Here is a 16,901-nt window from a genome sequence, read left to right on the forward strand (position 1 = left end):
CAAGCAATTTTTATCTTCAGGACTGTACCTTTGTCGGTGCAATAGCAGGTGTTTTAGAGCCTTTTAGATAGGCACATGAATATTGCAAGGAATATGGAGTGCATGCAGGTAGAATGGATTAGTTTAAGTAAGCACAGTGGCCCAGTGGTAGAGTTGCTGCCTTAGTACCAGAGACCTGGGTTGGATCCTGACTACGGATGCTGTATGTATGGAAATTGTACATTCTCCCTGTGACTGCATGGGTTTTCCCTGGGTGCTCTGGTTTCCTCCAAAGACATACAGGTTTGAAGATTAATTGGCTTCTATAAATTGTAAATTGTCTCTAGTGTGTAGGATAGTGCTAGTGTACGGAGTGATCGCTGGTCGGCACAGACTCAGTGGGCCATGATTCCACACAGTATCTCTAAAGTCTAAAGCATCTAGTTCACACAGACATTGTGGGCCAAAATGCCTGTTTCTATGCTGTAATGTTCTGCATACTATAACAGTGGAATAATGAAAACTATTTTGTGGAAGTATCTTTACAGGTGGCTCACCACCACCATGTAAAATTTAGACTGGACAATAAATTTTGCACTTGCCAGCAACGAAGAAATGAATGAATAAAACAAAAAATATATTTATTTGTAGGATTGAGATGGGAACGCCAGTTTAACACTAAGGCAGCCTTGTCCCCCAAAATTCCAAGCCTATTATATTTTAATCATGACTACTGGAATGAAATGTTGTTTCAATTTTATAGGCATCAGGATTTCAATTAGCCAAATAAAAAGAGGAAGTGTATATATGACATCCTGCTGCTAGAGTTAATATTAAAATGTACTTTGCACATTATACTTGAGAAAAAGTTGCCAGTCCAAGTACATTTGAAAATGGATGATAAAATAAAATTAATCTTTTAAAGATATAGGGCGCAAACATTTAAAAAAAATCAAACATTTTCTTTCCAATCTGTGAACGATCATGTGTAAACTTTTCCCCCACAAATATTTAAAAATTCTCACTTAAGTCATACTCCCTCTTGTTCAATGCAACTTCAAAGATCCCTTTACAACTGAAAGTACTGTAAACAAGGGTGCAATTGAAACGTGACCTTTCACTGTTCAATGTAAAAACAATGGTTTAACTCAAGAGTGGTACCCCAGTTGAAGATATCATAGATTTTAAAGAATTGTATTAAATGATTAGGGAAAAACACAATAAGCAACCATTTTTCAATGTAGTTAGTCAAAGAGTTAGTTTTCACTTTGCATTCAATTTGATTTATTTTTACTTCTTCCAGCAACTGCTTCCAATGTTAGATATCAAAATTTCACATCTCTTTCATTGAGAACATTACTCTGAGCAGTGTGCAATCCTGTCAAAATAGAAATGGCTAAATCAATACTATTTATGAGCATCAAGATTATAAATACAATGGCAAAACCTTGATAAAATTGCAACAAACTGTTAAATATAACTAATCCAAATAAATTACATCTTAAAGTAATAAATGAAAATAAATTGCAGATTCTGGAAATCTGGAATAAAAACAGAAAGTTTTAGAAATACTCTGTCGGTCAGGCAGCATCTGTGGATAGAGAGTCAGTGCTAATGTTTTGAGATCAAAGACCCATCATCGGAAACCAGAAGAATTCTGAACAAGGAACATCAACTCTGTTTTTCTTTCTAGAAATGATGCCTGGCATGCTGCATTTTTCCAACATTTTGTGTTTTATTTTAAATTTTATTGGTATTTTATCTTGATAACCTTTCATAGGGGCTGCATTTTAAAGAACGGGAACAAAATTAGCATTGCGTAAAACAAAAAGTAAACCAAGCAGAAATACTGGTCTTATGTGTACAAACTACACTGTGGTTTTAGAATTACAAATATAAGCTATGTTGCAGTATTAGAATTCTACATATAAAGATTAAAAAAACAACAGTGCAGTATTTTAAATTTTGTAATATGCGCTGTCTTGAAGCCTTGCTGATGACATTAACATTATATTTTCATACATTAAATTGAGACAAAAAATATGTAATAATAGATAAAAAGGTCTATTGTAGAGAGTATCAATATTAAATAGCTGATCTTCAAATGCAGTGGTGTACTGCCTAAAACATCCGCCATTTTTCATGTTAAGACCACAGCTCAGGTGTGTCCAGTGGTAACATGATCTAATAGATCCCGAGGTTAGACAGAAACTTAGAATTGAAAGTTCCTCAATATTACTTATCTTTTCAAAACATCTACAGGCCAAAACTTGGTAAAAGGGCAAAACTAAGATCAGCTAAAAAAAAAACACATGACGCATATTACCACCATCCCATTAAATTTTGCAACAGGACTCATAAGGCCTGGCAGAAAATCCAAAAATTAATGGGTCCTAACTTATCTGGGTCTTTGACATTTTCCAGCAGATTTGATATTTCCATGCAAGTTACTACAGGGTTGCCATTAAAATAGGGGGAAAAAATGTTCCCTCCTCCTAAAAGAAGCAATTCAAAAGTTTGGTATGATTTAGAAATAAATTAAATTGCCAGTTTAAATTCCCACATGCTTTTTAAAATATTTGCTTTAAAATTTAAATTCAAAGATGAAATCAATTTTAGAGCAAATATTTTACCTGCTTGCTATAAGAGCACAACTTGATGCTAACATTGCAATTAAGTTTGTTTCTCCAGCCAAAATCTTGTGTGTTCATTTTAATGTTCTTTTTTTACCCATTTGAATACAATTAAATAAAATATTATTTTTCAAATTCAAAAATAATAATTTATCTCGTATTTATCTAACATACCTTTATCTCACAAAAGAGTTTCAGATTGCTAGATTTGTATGCAAAAGCATTTCCTATTTATCTCTTAACCAGTTCTGATTTTAAGATTATATCCTTTGTCCCCTCTCCCCATATTATTCTGGATTCCAGTGCAAGAACTAATAGTTTTTCTTAGCCAACCAAATCCCCTTATCATTAAAATGATAGGTTCAGCCTTGACTTTCTAAACTCAAGGCGAAAAAAACAAACTAAGTTTAAGCTCCAATTCTTAATTGCATGAATTTATGATACACCTTCTACAAGTGCACAAATCCCTTTGAGAAGCCAGCAGGTCTGCTCTTCTTTATTAGACACAAAATGCTGGAGTAACTCAGCGGGACAGGCAGCATCTCTGGAGAGAAGGAATGGTTGACGTTTCGGGTCGAGACCCTTCTTCAGACTCCTTTAACCTGCTCTCCTTGAAAAACCCCAAGAGGTCCAATCTTCTGCTCCATTGTCTTTAATATGTGTTTTGATTTTTATGGTTTCATGTTTGGAGACTGGCTATCTAGGCAGTCCAGGGAGCAACCACCTAACCTTTGCACTCTCCTCAAAGATTATCCAGCCAGCCAGGAATTGGCTTCCCAATGGAACCTTGGGGCCTGCAGTAGGAAAAACTGGGCTCCAAGAGAGAGGATCAATGAACTCAGGTGGCTCAATGGTCAGTGGAAGAACTTTCAATGTATCGTTTAACTGTTGAGTCCAAACCTGGACAGCGTGCTCCAGATGGGATCTGACCAAGGTCTCTGAGAGCAGAGATGCATCCATGAGATATTTATGGGCTAAAGAGGGGACTAATGCTGCACAAGAAAGGAGCAATCATTAGAACTACAAGTAGAATTTACATGTCTGTTCCTAGAAATCCAGAAATATAACTTTGGCCTGATCAAATGTTCTAATTTATGTTTTTGGAGCTGATACTGGCCCATTGTAGCGATATGTCATCTTGCTCTCTTCTATTTTTAAATAGCTGTTATTCAACTGGAAGTCCGACCCATGTATTTATGATGCCATCCTGACATCATCAAAATCTTAACCCTAATGTGAAATAATTATAAAAGTGAACTAATTTATGCAAATAAACCAAGACATTTTGAAACATTAATCACTTGTTAATAAATACATTTTAAATAAAAGACATATTGCTGACCTCCAACAACACTTTACATAAAACATTTTATTTACTTTAAAACACCTTTTTGAGATTTTGTTTATACTGTTGGACGTAAAATTAGGAGGTGGCACAGTGGCCCAGCAATTAGTGCAGCTGCACAACAGCTCCACGGGTTCGTATCTGACCTCCAGTGCTGTCCATGTGGAATTATCATTTTTTCCCTGTGACAAAGTGGATTTCCCTCAGGCATCCTGCTTCCTCCCAGACATATTGGATACTGAAATTACCTTAGTAAAGGTTGGCTGTAAGAACATCAGGATAGGAGAAAGAATATGCCTTACAGGAAAATAAGTGGGAGAGAGTAATCAACAAATTGCTCTGAGAGCCAGCATACTTTTGATGGGTCAACTGGCCTCCTTCCAGGTTATATAGACATGTGAAAATCTGCACAAATCACAAAGCTGGTGATGAAATTAGTGTATTAAATCTATCGACTTACCTTTAATTTTTTTCAGTTCAAGGAGATATTTATGTCAGGTGCTTTTTGTAGATACTGGTATTCAGACTAGAGAGAAACAATAAGTCATAAAATATAAATTCAATTTATAACCACCAAGTTCGAGATTTAGACAATTCATGTTAAAATTAATTTATTTGCCACATTTTAAGATTTTTTATGTTTTCATTCTGCTTCTTTTCTGAAGGCAATGTACATTGGAGTTTAACTCAAAGATAGACACATAATGCTGGAGTAACCAGCATTTGCATTTCCTTCCTGCACATTGGAATTTAGGTCTATTGGCATCAGGTGTTCATGGGCATCTCTTCCAAGTAATCAGCCTTCAAGTCCAAATTGCTGCTAACATCCTCATCCATGCTACCTCTAGAGATAATTCTTCCAGCTCACTCCTGGCCGGACTCCTACCTTCAATTTTCCATAAAGATGAGATAATCCAAATCTTTTCTGTAGGGGCCTATCTTGTGCCAAATCGTGTATACCCATTACTCTTATACTTCTGACATACACTGACTTCTGGTCAAGCAACAGCTGAATTTTAAAATTTCCAATCTCATATTTAAATCCCTCCATGCTCTTAAGGCTTCCCCTCTCTGAAGTCCCAAAACCCACCAGTCTTCTAGTTCTATCATAATGCTGAGATAGTTAGCAATGAAGAAAGGAAAACTTGGGGAATCTTCTCCAGGTCATTGCTGTATGTGTTACACCAAGATAGAATCAACCCTTTGGGCAAGTCAACCATATTCCCTTATTAGTCATTACACAGCAAGGAAACTGCATGGCCATGCTTCTCAATGTCAACCAAGTTGGTATACTGGGCTAGTTTGCCTGCATTAGACTCATAGCTATCTAAACCCTTCCTATCTATATATTTGTCCAAATGTGTTTGGAAATTTGTAACTTTATTCACTTCTGTGGCTTCCGCTGGCAGCACGTTCCATATACGGAATCACAACAAATGCAGAATCAAATATTTCCTGGTTAGATGATGCAGCCAAGGTGGAAGACTGAGTGAAAAGGTTGCCCCTGAGGTAACCTCATTAATTTCTCCCCTCTCACCTTAAGCCTATACCCTCAAGTTTAAAAATCCTCCATCCTAAGGAAATAGGGTATTAATTTATAGACCTGGATGCAAAAGTGAGATGATGGAGGTTTCAGATGTTGGGTGCAATGAGTCAAAAATAATTTTTAATATGTGGATTTTAAAAGTTAATCCAAGAAGATGAATCTATTGAATGTTAGTAAAAACAAGAATGATGGACATATAGATCTTTGTGGATTTCATGATGCAGTCAGCTGAATTTTGGGCCAGATTTATGATTGATGGAGCATGGATAAAGTCAGAAAGAATATTTTGAACTATTTTGAATATGTAATTGGAAAAAAATAAAGTAAAAAAAGTAAAAGTAAAGTATGTGTGAGCAAACTGCTGCAAATTTGGAACAATTAGGCCTCGACAACAGGGAGAATTGGGAGTTTGAAGCACAGGTTGGGGCATAACAAGATCCTGAACCAAGAAACAATTTGCAGTCTATTTTTAAGTTTGCATTGTGCGGCATTCATCAAAACTCCATGGCTTCAAACTTTCAATGTGGATCTAAAGGAAATATTAACTAACCAAGTTGGTAGCAGAACCAAAGTTCTTGTGGTGCTAAGAATGGCAAGACTTCTATATTGTTGGCAATTCTATAGATCCTAATGAGATCTGTTTCTATTTGTGTAATCATGTCTTCAGTAGTAGTCATTGTCACACTCTGTGGGTTCATGGTGAGTCATGTTATAAGGCTTACTTGTATGCTACTCACCATCCTGCAATATTGGTCATCTTCCATTTTGGCTGCACCATCTGGACTGGATATATGCAATGCTGCATTTGTTGTAATATCATGAGAACAACTACATTTATTACAATTTGTGGACAGCAGATCATTGATGAAAAATAAAATGATTTGGTTGAATCAATGAGGAAGCAGTGCCTGTGGCAATGCATAGGGGCAAAAGAGATGGCCAAACGAGGGATTTTGTGGTTGCATATTGCATTGGTATGTGTGCATAAAAGAGAGGAGGCATTTGGATAGGATATCATGTTCAACCACAATAAATGCCAACAAAACAAATCAAAGGGAAAAATCAATAAGGGATAACACAATGCGACATATGATCTTGGCCAAGGCAACTTTAGTGGTACAACAAGAACAGGACTCAAATTCAGCCAGGAACAATAATTATCTATCAGATATGGACTGTGGAAGAGATCAAACAAAATAGCATAAACCCAATAGGTAAAAATGCGATTTAAACTCAAATTGTGGGTTTTAGGCACAATTACCGGAAGACTGGAGTGAGCAATTAGATGAGCGTAAAAGGGAAAATCAATCAAAGTTAACAGTTATTAGCATCTCTGAGCCAAGTTCTCTGAACTGAATAGTGATCGTTGCATAAATTAAAACTACATTTATAATGTGAATTATATGCATGTTGAATTAAAGTTGTTCTAATATTTTTTAAAGACCCATTGCAGATTTAACCATATAACCATATAACAATTACAGCACGGAAACATTTGACCTTTATATATGGTAATAGACTTTCGTTGTTCCACAAAGATTTCCTTACAGACAACAGAAAAACAAAAGAATAATTCATGCCACGGGGTCTAAATTTGCTTAGTCCTGAGTCACTCGGTCACAGAGGGAGGTTAAAGACTTCCACTTCCCGTGCTTGGCTGCTGCCAGTTTTGGCTGTAATCTATGTGGCTTTTACCAAGCTGTGAGCAGAATGGCTGTACTCTGGACTTGACTGGGTTGGTAATTTAGTACGTGTGAATAGATTGGTTGTCGAGTATGCATATGACTGAACTTAATGTATGCATATGCAAGTAGGTTGGCTACTGCCTAAATCTGTGTGCAGCAAGACCATCTGCTGTCTGCACTTTGATCAGCTGACTGGTGGCTCAGTTGGATGTGTGTAACTATGACTGACTGCACTAGCTGCAAATACCAGGATAAGGATTTACATCTGGATTTCCTTTGCCTTTTCATGAATTTTCTGCTTCTTGCAAACTAGGGTGGTGGCAAGTGACTGCTGATTGTACATGGCTGCACTGCTTACATAAGGGTAGGCTGGCTGATGCCTGCGTGTGACTGAGTTGGTTAAAGACTAAAAGCAGACACACTGTGTATGTGAAACCAAGCTGCTCAACTGCTCTTTGCACTTGCAAAGTATGTAAATAATCTTGGTAAGGGCTAAGCAGTTAACCAAGAATATGTCCAAAGTCACATTGGTGATATCTGTACACTGTGGATGGCTCGATTGTAATCATATATAGTCTTTCCATTGACTGGTTAACACGCAACAAAAAGCTTTTCACCCTCAGTACATATGGCAATAAACTAAACTAACTAAAAATAAATAACAAGAGATAAATTTCAAACCTCGTTATACTCATGAAGTTGCATATATTTGCTTAATATAGTGAGAGTTTATGAAATTCTAATAAATGCTTACTTATTTCTGTTACGTTGTGAATAAAAGCTGCCATCCATGAATGATAAGCAAAAATAAAAATAACACAAAGTCCTGCGGATTCTGTTTAAAATGCATGGAATGCAGGATTTAAAAGTTCATCTCTATAATTAATTTAAATTTGCTCAATTTAATTAAATTGTTCAAAATCTGAGGATCTATTTAGATAATGTTTATAAAGAGCTGTTCCAGGTTTAATGCAAAGAACAAATAAGTCCAAAATCTGCTGCAATTTTAGACTAGATTTTAACCTTTTGCTCGAGGTAAACGAATGGACAGGTTGTTAATATAACAGCAGTGGGTGCGGGCATTGCATTGTCCTATTCCACTGTTATATCTACCAGGTTTCCAGGAGGATGGAAGCCATCTGTCCCAGGCTACATGAAATGCGAAACCAGGTTTCTGATGACACCACCGGTACTGCAGATGGGAGATCCATCACAGTGTAACAAAGTTGGCAGAAATCAACATCAGGTAAGCAGAAGCTAAAGTAACCGTTCATGTAGACCATGAGGACCACGAATGCCCATTAAGAAAACATTGGGCCTCCTAACTCACTGGCAATACCTTCCCTTTCCACCATAATCTACATGGATAAACTGCCTCACACCATTATATGACTTATTGAAAACATCAAGATCCCACAGCACCTTGGCCACACTCTCCTTTCACTCCTGCCATTTGGATGAAGGCGTAGGAGTCTGAAAACCTCCAGTTTCAGGAACAGCTTCTTCCCAATAATCAGTAGGCTCTTGAACCCTACAAACCCTAACATATGATGAGCATTTGATGGCACTGGGCCTATACTCGCTGGAGTTTAGAAGAATGCGGGGGGGGGGGGGGGGGGGGGGGTGCTCATTCGATCTCCTTTGACCTCCCTTCGACCTACCTTCCACTATAATGAAGACTATCTACGACTACCTTCGACTACCCTCGATTACCTACGACTAACATGCTGACCTACTACGACTAAACCTACGAGTAAAAAAAGTATCAATTTTTTCCATGGCGACCTTTCTTTACTTGCGGGCATTTTTCAACATGTTGAAAAATACGCGGCGGCCTAGCTGAGGCGTCAAGTACATGGGGACTACTCTCGAGCATGAAGGAGAGTTACAAAGACCTCCTACGTCCTCATGTCGACCACAGGACGACAGATGGCACAATAGGCTAAGTGTTCGGCTGGCAACCGGAAGGTAGCTGGTTCGAATCCCGCTTGGAGTGCATACTGTCGTTGTGTCCTTGGGCAAGACACTTCGCCCACCTTTGCCTGTGTGTGTCCTTGGGCAAGACACTTCACCCACCTTTGCCTGTCTGTATGGAAGTAATTGTGCGAAGCACTTTGGGGTCAATGCAAGTTGACTAAAAATGTGCTATATAAATAAAGACATTATTATTATTATTATTATTATGAGTAGAGGGCAAATTCACCAGAACTCGCGGATTAGGTCGCCCAAGTGGGACAGCCCTTTCAGGAAAAAAACATTACTTCTGAACATATTTTAAAATATTAGTTCAGAAAATAAACACATTTTCTGCAGGAACTGAGACACTTTCTACCTACAGTTTACTTCTACAAATGATTACCTTGTGACTTTGCATGCAGTTAATCTGTTATTTTTGTACGGAATTGCCTGTTGCTGTGGCGCAAGATGATTTTAAATTTGAATAATTGTTCAAGAGTTTGTGGGTTGCCAGTACATAGCATGTGGCTTAACTGTATACATACCATTAAATAATTGAAATTGTGTTCTAATCTCATGCTCAATACTCTTCAGAAGAGCTGACACTAAAATACATCTGTTGAAAGGAAATCACCAGAGTTCAATTTCCACCTGTTCACAGAATGAGGGAATAAACTGCCACGGGGTGGCTGCAAAGGTCTCAAGTTTCGTTTATGATATATTTCTGCATTTAAAAAAATTGAATAACATACTCACATCTTCACTCTCAATGCTTGAAATATCCTTCTCTGCTTTCTTTTCTTCCACTTCTTTTCGCACTCTCTCAGGCATTACATCGTCAAGCCAGCTTAGGTCATGTCTACTGAAGATACATTCCATGGCCTTCCGTACCCCCACCAAAGCCAGGAGCTGTCACCCATCCAATTTCCAACAGTCATTTAAGAGAATTTGATTCAAAGTAGCAAACAGCATTTTCATGTATTGAAGCAAACAGTAAAAAGCATTTAGCTAACGTACACCCATTAACATTAAATTATGCTCAAATATTTCTGGCATAGATGACACTGGTTCAGGTTCTCCTGAGAAATGCCAGCAATCACACCTTGCAAGTATCACGAAGCATGGGATTCTCCCACAAATGCACGTCCCAACTTAATTGCAGTTGTTCAATATGTATTGCCTTCTTTGCTGCACCATTGCACTCTTAAATAATATTTGGTTTCTTAATATCTTTGATAAACAATATTTTTTTTTATGTGGACTGATTCTAAATGTGAATCATAGGTGAAATGGCCCGGTGACAACTCACGAAGGAGGAAAAAACCCACTCTCCCCTCACAGAACAACACTTCACCGCCTGAAATCAACTAAGCAAATTCACACAAGGCCTCCAAAACAAATATATTCTTGAAGACCAAATATATTCTTGAAGTGTGTAAAAGTAACATAATCATTTGAATAATTAATTATTCTGATGGTTGTTGTTATGAACTCTGAGCATTCACCATATCTATTCCTCTCATGATTTTAAGCCATATAGATCTATATTTTGACCACCAGGGGCGTGGAACGATTGGCAGCCTGCCAACAGTCTGTCTGTTTCTTTTGTCGTTTTTTAAATTTTTTGTGCATTTTTAAATTTTGTGTAAATGTTCTCCGGTTTGTTTTATGTGGGGGGAGGGGGAGGACGGGGGAAACTTTTTTTCAGTTTCTTATCTTGCCGGAGATGCGATTACTTTCCGGATCGTGTATCCGGTCGCTCTGCGGCCTACCATCGATGGAGCTCGAAGCCTCCTTGGACTGACCTTGAGCGCCCACGCGGGGCGTGGACTTAACATCGGAGTCAATGCCTTGCCTGGGATCGCTCCATCTGCGGACTTTACCATCGAGCTCGCAGTCTCGGGAGAGACTAGTCGGGAGCTCCATCGAGCGCAGAGGCTTAACCAGCCCCGACACGGGGTTCGATCGCCGGAGCGAGGGAGCTGACATCCCCCCAATGCAGGAGCTGATCGCCCCGACGCGGAGGGCCCGCCGCCGTCTACGGGAGTCAAGATCGTCCCGTCAACGGAGGGCTCAAGGCCCCCGACTTCTGGAGAGCAAACAAGGGAAGAGATCTGAACTTTTTTTTTCCGCCTTCCATCACAGTGAGGAATGTGGAGGAGTCACTGTGGTGGATGTTTATGGTAAAATGTGTTTTGTGTATTCTGTTGCTTTTTATTTGTATGACTTGGCAAATGAAATTCCTCGTATGTTGCAAAACATACTTGGCTAATAAAGTATTATTGTGATTGTGATTGATTGTGAAGATCATCCCTCAGCCTCCTGCGCCAACGAATAAGGTATTAGCCTGCTTAATCACTCCCTATAGCTCATTCCCTTGAATCCTGGCAATATCCTCATATATCTTCCAGCTTAATGGCATCCTTCCTGTTGCATGGTGACCAAAACTGAATGCAATACTCCAAATGCGGCTCTTACACAACAGGGAATGTAACATCCCAACTTCTACTTTCCCAATTCCCTGCCTGATGATGGCCAATGTTCCAAAAGCCTCCTTCACCACCCTATCTACCTGCGACGCCACTTTCAGGGAAACCTATTTGCCCGATTAACAATTCTGATGGATTTATTTTTCTGAAAAGTCCCATTCACAGTAAGTCACACAGGTGTGGGGATAATCAACAGTGTTCTCTGTGTGAATATCCACACCCAAGGCACTATCAATCATTTACACCTATCCTGACACAGGTACCCAGGAAAGATTCCAGGGATCAGTCTCTTTATAGTAACAACATTTCTAGGCAGTAGGACTCAGAATATACAGAGAGCAGTGGGGGCCTGGAACGTATTGCCAGGGGTGGTGGTAGTGCCGTTTAAGAGGCTTTTAGATAGACACATGGAAGTGCAGGAGACAGAGGGATATGGATCATGTATAGGTAGATGAGATCAGTTTAATTTGGCACTATGTTTGGCACAAACATTGTGGGCCAAATGGCCATTCCTACACTGTACTGTTCTACGGTCTATAATTAAATTGGACTTGGTCTGGTCATTGGTAGACAAAGGAACTCATCATGCTTTGGAGGCATTATACAGGACGGCTCTGACCCGAAATGTCACCTATCCATGTTCTCCAGAGATGCTGCCTGACTCGCTGGTTCATAAAGGTGACACACCTGCACCTTTGAGGTGATTAGGGATGGATAGTGAATGCTGGTCTTACTGCCCAAACTTTAGATATTAAAACAATTATTTGTTCCTCATCAATGGATAGTGCCCATTATAAGTTAACAGACAGTAAATGATAAATTTTCTTAAAAGAAATATCATCCCAGTGGTCAAACACCATTTAAGGTTCTCTTGGCTAAATTCACAATCATCTTAAAAAATATTTTTTTTGTGGGGGAAATACTCAACGAACTGCAGATGCTGGAAAGCTGAAACAAAAGCAGAAAAAGGTGGTAAAACTCAGTAGGTTTGAACTGAAACGTTGACCGTTCCTTGTTCCACAGATGCTGGCTGACCTGCTGAGTTTCTCTTTATGATTTTATCATTACATGTTTATGATGAGCACACCCATGAACCCCTAGATTGAAACTTACCATAACTGGAAAGATGATTGCAGCATCTGTTGATTTCAGCACCCACAACATAACCAAACACAAGATCTGAATTAACGTGAATAAATGAACTCGGCGCAGTGGGACATGGCGCAGGTATATTAGATCAGGCTGGTGGTTTGGAGGGGTCAGTAGCAACTTCAGTCTGTCCATAAACTAACAAAAAAGGAGACAGGTAGCAGGGAATTAATATTGTGCTTACTTCCTCCATAGTACATCAGTCACTTTATTATTACATTTTGTCTTACACCTCTGCATTCATTCAATCTTTACTGAGTCAGATTGTCCGATCCATAAGTACTTCTGTGTGTTTCTCCTCAGAAGGTGGCTTGGTCAGCGTGTTAACTTGCTGATGATTTCCATGCTGCCACCTTTCGATTGCCCGCTCATCAGTGGGTTGGTCTTTCAGCATGGATTAGGAGCCACACTTTCAAGCTTTTCGCTTCAGCGAATGGTCTCTACAATCCCTTGATATAAATGTGCAATGTTTGTTTTTGCCTTAACCGACTGCCGAGTAAGACACCAGCCCTTCCCAGGTTAGACACAAAAAGCTGGAGTAACTCAGCAGAACAGGCAGCATCTCTGGAGAGAAGGAAAGGGTGACATTTCAGGTCGAGACCTTTCTTCAGACGGAGAGTCAGGGGAGAGGGAGACTAGAGATATGGAAGTGTAAGGTGTGAAAATTACAGATCAAAGCAGATGTTTATGATTTTCCTGATTGTATGCGTCAGTGTCACCTTCCCCTCAGCTAACATTGAACCATTCTACATTTCCTTGAGCAGTCTTCTTTGATCTGTCGTTTTCACACCTTACCCATGGCAACGTTTTGTGTCTGGGCCTTTCTATAGATTTGGGCCTTTTTGAGGAGCTTGGGACCATCTTCAATATTCCCACATTTCAGAATTGCGTATTAATGACGTTTGGCAATGCATGTCAACTATGGATAGGAAAAGTTTAGAATGGATATGAAAGGTTTACATGGATAAATGCGGACAAGTGGGACTAGTGTACATGGGACATCTTGGTCGGCTTGAGCAAGTTGAGCCTAAGGGCCTATTTCCATGCTGTCTGACTAACTACCATATCAAGTTACTCCACTATTAAAAATCCTCGTCATCGACGTAGCAAGATTCTTTCCTCACTTACAACACTATTGAGAATTTCACTCATCAGAAATGTATCTAAAAATATTACATAAACAGAGCCCAGAAATTGGTGAAAATGACCTTGTTGGTCAGTTCTACTGGTAAAGTCTTTTGGAGGCTTGTAAAGTCATTTGGAGGCTATGTAAATTAAATGCTGGTGGTATTACTTTGGTATTATATACCCAGGTGCCTGTTTGGTGATCAGGGGTTATTTTCAATCTTACTGTCCTTACCAGGAAAGTGGAAGCAATGCTGTCCTGTATTGTCCCATTGATATATTTTAGATCCACAAAAGTTAAAAGGCTTGTGTGCTGTTAGGTCAAGGATTTGCCCACATCACATCAAACGTGATATTAGTGACTCATTTATGTATACAAATTTAAAAACACTCAATTTTCTTGGCTGGGAATTCAAACTTGTTTATCTCTTTAAACACTTCATGAAACTGTTTCCCACTAATCCTGTGAGATGCAAAGCATTGCCTTATTTTGATAGTGCATCAGTATGTTGAGATGACATGGGTGGATTATTGGCCTGAGGGTGGCTAAAACACGACTATTAAGTCTCAAAGCTGTATTAGAGATTAAAAATGACAGAGCCCAGAAGGTTCCTTTAAGGCACAGAAACACCATTTGGATACGATGGCTATTTTCAAATACTGTCTAATTCTTAAGTAGCACTAGCGAATATGAAGGAAATGAACAAAGTGAATATCATCATAATGGTGACCAAATCCTGGCAATAGGTGAAGAAAATATATTTTCTTGCAAGGAAAGAATGCATCTAGTGTGTCATGTGAGTTCCATTCTCAGTGTTGATGTTGCTTGCCACTATATACTGTATTCTTGAAAACAGAGTGAATCATGCAAGTCTGACATTTGCTGATCTTTTAAATGTAAAGCTTGGCATGCTGTGATTGGGGTAATTTCAAAGACCTTTCTACCATAATGCATTGTGATGCCACTGAGGTCTGCTGTGCTGTGCATATGGGGACATGATACATGCGCTTCATATACTAATGATAAAAGACTATTAATTCATCAACTAGATCTTGCCTGCTCTTAGTAACAGTTTGAGTAGCTACTTTAGCAGTGGGTCATCGCTGTGATCTGCCCTCTTTGTCGTTGCCTTCATTAACGTTTCCATTAATGGGAAATTCACCAACTGTCTCAAGATCAGGGAATTACAGTTTACACTATACTCATGATATTGAGCCTCCACAGTTGGAAAATGTACAGATGTATGATATTCGCTGTGTTGTTCCAGGTAGATTTTGAAAGTCTTTGACACAGCACAAATTTGCAAATGTTTAGATTGCAATGTTTTTGACTGTTGGTTTGCCATTCAGTCAACATGTATTATCCCAAATAAGCTCTAATAATTAATGATGGTTCTTGTGACTCCAAATAGAAAACATTATGTTTAGCAGAAGCCAGGTAGAACACAAAACAAATAATAGTTACCCCTTCATTCCTTCCATCTGAGAAACAATAAACTGGATTTTCTTCACACTGATCAGTTCTCAGCAAACCAGGAATGTCACTACATGTGTATTGCCCACACACATGAATAATTTCAGTGCTGCCTATATTTCTTTTCCTGGGGCTCTGATTATGCTTTGAAAGTAGACTTGAAGTAATAGTACAACTCATAACAATTTTGCCATGGTTGAGAAGAAACCAATCTCAGTGTCGCCAGTTAAAATTCAATTCCCAACAGCTGATACTGTTTAGGTAGTGATATCTTTAAAAGGGTGAGGGGGGGGGGGGGGGGGGGGTTGAGAGAAAAGGTGTTCAAAACGAGCAAGAGCTTACTGTTTTCATATGAAGATATTATCTGTTGAATTCAGACAGAAAGCATATGACAAATTGGTTTGTGCATTGTGGAACTAGGTTCTGGTAGCTGTCAGTGCAAGCTCAGCACTACAGGGCGAGCAAACAATTCAAAAAGCTCAATAAATTCTTTGGAATTCTTAAAGTGAGATTTTAAATGCTTACCAATTAAAACTGCCCCCTTTATTATGCCAGTTCCATTAAGAGTATGAATTACTCAGGCTGCATGCATAGAATATTAATACCTTTTGAAGCAATTGTAATTCTGCAAATATGACAGCATTTTCTTAAAATGGTCAGAAGGATCAAGTCACAAAGAAAATGAAACCCCTGTAAAAATTATTATTTTCTCATGTTGAAAGTAAGTCATTGGATTTCAGAATCCTCACTATCCACATACTAATTAAAAAGGGCAACCAAGATCAAAAATGATATGCAGGCAAAATAGTAATCATCATTTGAAGCAATGAAAGGTTCCTCCTGTGGACAGCATTTACTCCAGAAACATCTGTCCGGTACTTTATTTATACAGTAACAGTAGAGTGGAACTTTACTATACAATTTTAAATAAACTAACTTGAACTAAAGGTAATCTCCACATTTTGCCTGATCCTTTGAGTATCCTTTGCATTATCTTTTACCCGAACTCCTGAGAAAATAAGGCTGCAATAATCTCAGATGTGATTTACACAAGAATACAAAATATAGTCAGGATTCAAATGGGTATTCTGGCCACCAATTAACAAGCATCCATTTACACTAAAAATACACTTATCACATTTTATGTTTTGCCACATATCCACAAATTCTCCACAAATTATACCACTCACTTAAATGCATGTGGCAATATGCAGTAGCCAATTATCTGTCAGCCCACATGCCTTATGGGAGATATGGGTGGAAACTGGTGCATCCAGAGGAAATGCACTTGGTCACAGGGAAAAAGTGCAAATTTCTACGCAGACAGCACCAGGGTTCATGACTATACCCAGGTCATCAGAGCTGTGAGGCAGCAGCTCTCCTAGCTGTGTCACTGCTGCCCCAAGTAGTTAGTAGATATCCATTTTGCAGTTAACTAATGACACCAGATATAGAAACATAGAAAATAGGTGCAGGAGGAGGCCATTCGGCCCTTCGAGCCAGCACCGCCATTCATTGTG

At 38.8% G+C, this 16,901-nt stretch overlaps 1 protein-coding gene across 1 annotated transcript in view; it reads right to left on the reverse strand.

The window, feature by feature from the left end:
* Positions 1–435: 435 nt before the first annotated feature.
* slc4a9 (solute carrier family 4 member 9) overlaps positions 436–16,901 on the reverse strand; it is a 72,040-nt gene continuing 55,574 nt past the window's right edge. Inside the window, exons 19-22 of the mRNA XM_033030076.1 lie at positions 12,747–12,920; positions 9,901–10,053; positions 4,418–4,483; positions 436–1,357 (exon numbers count right to left, since the gene is read on the reverse strand). Coding sequence (XP_032885967.1) covers positions 4,430–4,483; positions 9,901–10,053; positions 12,747–12,920 — 381 coding nt within the window. The 3' untranslated portion in view covers positions 436–1,357; positions 4,418–4,429. The remainder of the gene's footprint in view (positions 1,358–4,417; positions 4,484–9,900; positions 10,054–12,746; positions 12,921–16,901) is intronic.

Source organism: Amblyraja radiata, chromosome 11 (assembly GCF_010909765.2).
Source record: "Amblyraja radiata isolate CabotCenter1 chromosome 11, sAmbRad1.1.pri, whole genome shotgun sequence".
Classification (NCBI taxonomy): Eukaryota; Metazoa; Chordata; class Chondrichthyes; order Rajiformes; family Rajidae; genus Amblyraja; species Amblyraja radiata.